The following is a 2411-nucleotide window of genomic DNA, read 5'->3' on the forward strand; positions in this document are numbered from 1 at the left end:
ATAAATTGCCCAAATATTTCTATCTAAGATATCTCAAATCCTTTCATAAGGTTTGACTCTAAGTGTCAGTGGTTGCTATCTATTTCAGATCATAAAGACAACTTTTTTTAAAGAACATAAAATATAATTGACATACATATATAAAGCAAGTACATGCCAAATATTTTACTTAATTCATTAATGACTGACAGAATTAGATATCCAACTGATTCAGCATCAAAATGAAAATTTCACGTATAAAAGGCCAAACAAGCAAGGCTGAAAAAAATAACAAGTAGGTGCAAAACAGGTCTATCTACAGAGAAAATATGAATTACTCTCCACTAAAACAAAACTAATTTGTATTTCTAAGGACAATAATTTGCACTATTAACAGTTTAATACAACTTTCCCAATTGTAGGATAGCTCAAAGACAAATACAAAGATAACCCAGTGTCCTAGACAGGAAAATCAGTTTTTTCCCTATTTCAGAAGTTTTCACGATTTTTCCTGATACTGGCACAAAGAAGGGAGATGAAATGAGTAGTGAAAATGGTATTAGTTAAGTGTCTTCTTATCCAATAATTATGGTGATAATTTGTATATGCATTATTTAATTGAATCAAAAGAATGATCCAATGATAACGCTTACACAGTAGGTTGAATAAGGATACTCAAAAAATGTATATGAGATCACAAAGCTTGTAAACAGCTGATCTAAAATTTGTACTCAGGACTGACTGGTCCCAAATTTGTGCACTTTCTCACTACATATTTCAATACAAGGTATATGAAATTCTATTTGAATTAGATGTGGAATATGGGCCTTAATCAACATAGAATGACAAGGTGGATGATTTGGACTTGACTGATAACCATTTTCAGTCATTCAGTTAATGGGATTATTTGTGTTAAATTACCTCCTGAAGACTTGGTGGTGTTACTCTTGTATGGCATGGAATACCTGCACATGTTTCAGAGAAAGTGAACCTGAGAAAGTAGAAGAGTAAACTCCCTTGACTAAATCACAAGTTGTTCATTTTATTTTTTTAGAGTCATTGATTAAACACCCAGAGAAATGAACAACTTCACCTCTGTGACCATGTTCTTCCTAATGGGGTTTTCTGATGTTCGGGAGATCCAGATCTCACATGCTGTGTTGTTTTTGCTGCTATACCTGGCAGCTGTACTGGGGAACGTTCTCATCATCACTCTCACAAGCAAGGATCATCGGCTCCACACCCCTATGTATTTCTTCCTGCAGAACTTGTCCTTTCTGGATCTCTGCCTCATTTCCATCACTGTTCCCAAATCCATCGCAAACTCTCTGGCTAATCACACCACCATCTCATTTCTCGGCTGTGTTTCACAGGTATTTTTCTTCTTCCTCTCAGCCACTACAGAAGTATCTCTACTCACAGTGATGTCTTATGACCGCTACGTTGCCATCTGCCACCCACTGAGGTATGAAGTCATCATGAGCCATGGAGCCTGTGTGCAGATGGCAGCTTCCTCATGGGTCAGTGGAGTTCTCAATGCAATTCTGCACACAGCTTCTACCTTCTCCATACCTGTGTGTGGGTCTCCTGAAGTTCATCAGTTCTTCTGTGATGTTCCACAACTGCTGTCCCTCGCCTGTTCTTATAATACTGTGGAATTAGTAGTCACTGGGCTCAGCCTGGTGTTAGGTTTTGGCTGTTTTGTGTTTATTGATATCTCTTACATTCACATCTTCTCCACTGTTCTGAGAATCCCATCCAGAGAAGGCAGGTCTAGAGCTTTCTCCACGTGCTTGCCTCACCTCACTGTTGTGACTCTCTTTCTCTTTTCTGTTTTTTTTGCCTATTTACGACCTTTACCCAAATCTCCATCACCCTTGGATTTGCTGGTATCGGTATTCTATACTATGGTGCCACCCATCATGAATCCCGTCATCTACAGTCTGAGAAATAAGGATATGAAGATGGCATTAAAGAAACTTAAAGAGTGGGCATTGCCCTTCAGATTAGGAGGGTTAATGCCACATATATCATGATCTTTCAGTCACTGACAGAATTGTCTGAATAATCTGGTTGCATGGTCTGAAAATAATATTGGATATTTAAAGTAAGAACTACCATGAAAACTCTTTAAATTGCTATTAATGGGCACTGTCTATTAGTAGATGAAGTGAGTGGAAAAACCAGTAGTTCCATTTATAATTGGGCAGATATATGCTAACCTTGTATTTATCATGTTAATTGAAAAACAAACAATAAACAATTATTTTCCAGTTAGTTCTGACTCTTGGTGACTACATTTGTGGAGAGTACAACTGGGTCCATAAGGTTTTCAAGGCTGTGACCTTTCAGAACCTGATGTCTGGCCTTTCTTCGGAGGCCTCTGGGTGAGTTTAAACATTCGGCCTTTCAATTAGTTGTTGAGGACTTAA

General features: G+C 37.8%; 1 protein-coding gene across 1 annotated transcript; it reads left to right on the forward strand.

Moving 5' to 3' along the window:
- Positions 1-1058: 1058 nt before the first annotated feature.
- Positions 1059-2015, forward strand: LOC126058383 (olfactory receptor 14A16-like). Its single transcript, XM_049853475.1, has one exon. It carries the CDS (start codon positions 1059-1061, stop codon positions 2013-2015), a length of 957 nt encoding a protein of 318 aa, XP_049709432.1.
- The last annotated feature ends 396 nt before the right edge of the window (positions 2016-2411 follow it).

Source organism: Elephas maximus, chromosome 14 (genome assembly GCF_024166365.1).
Source record: "Elephas maximus indicus isolate mEleMax1 chromosome 14, mEleMax1 primary haplotype, whole genome shotgun sequence".
Taxonomy (NCBI): Eukaryota; Metazoa; Chordata; class Mammalia; order Proboscidea; family Elephantidae; genus Elephas; species Elephas maximus.

Excerpts from the sequence above, each read along its gene's own strand:
- LOC126058383 (XM_049853475.1), top strand. The coding sequence starts at position 1,059 with ATGAACAACTTCACCTCTGTGACCATGTTCTTCCTAATGGGGTTTTCT.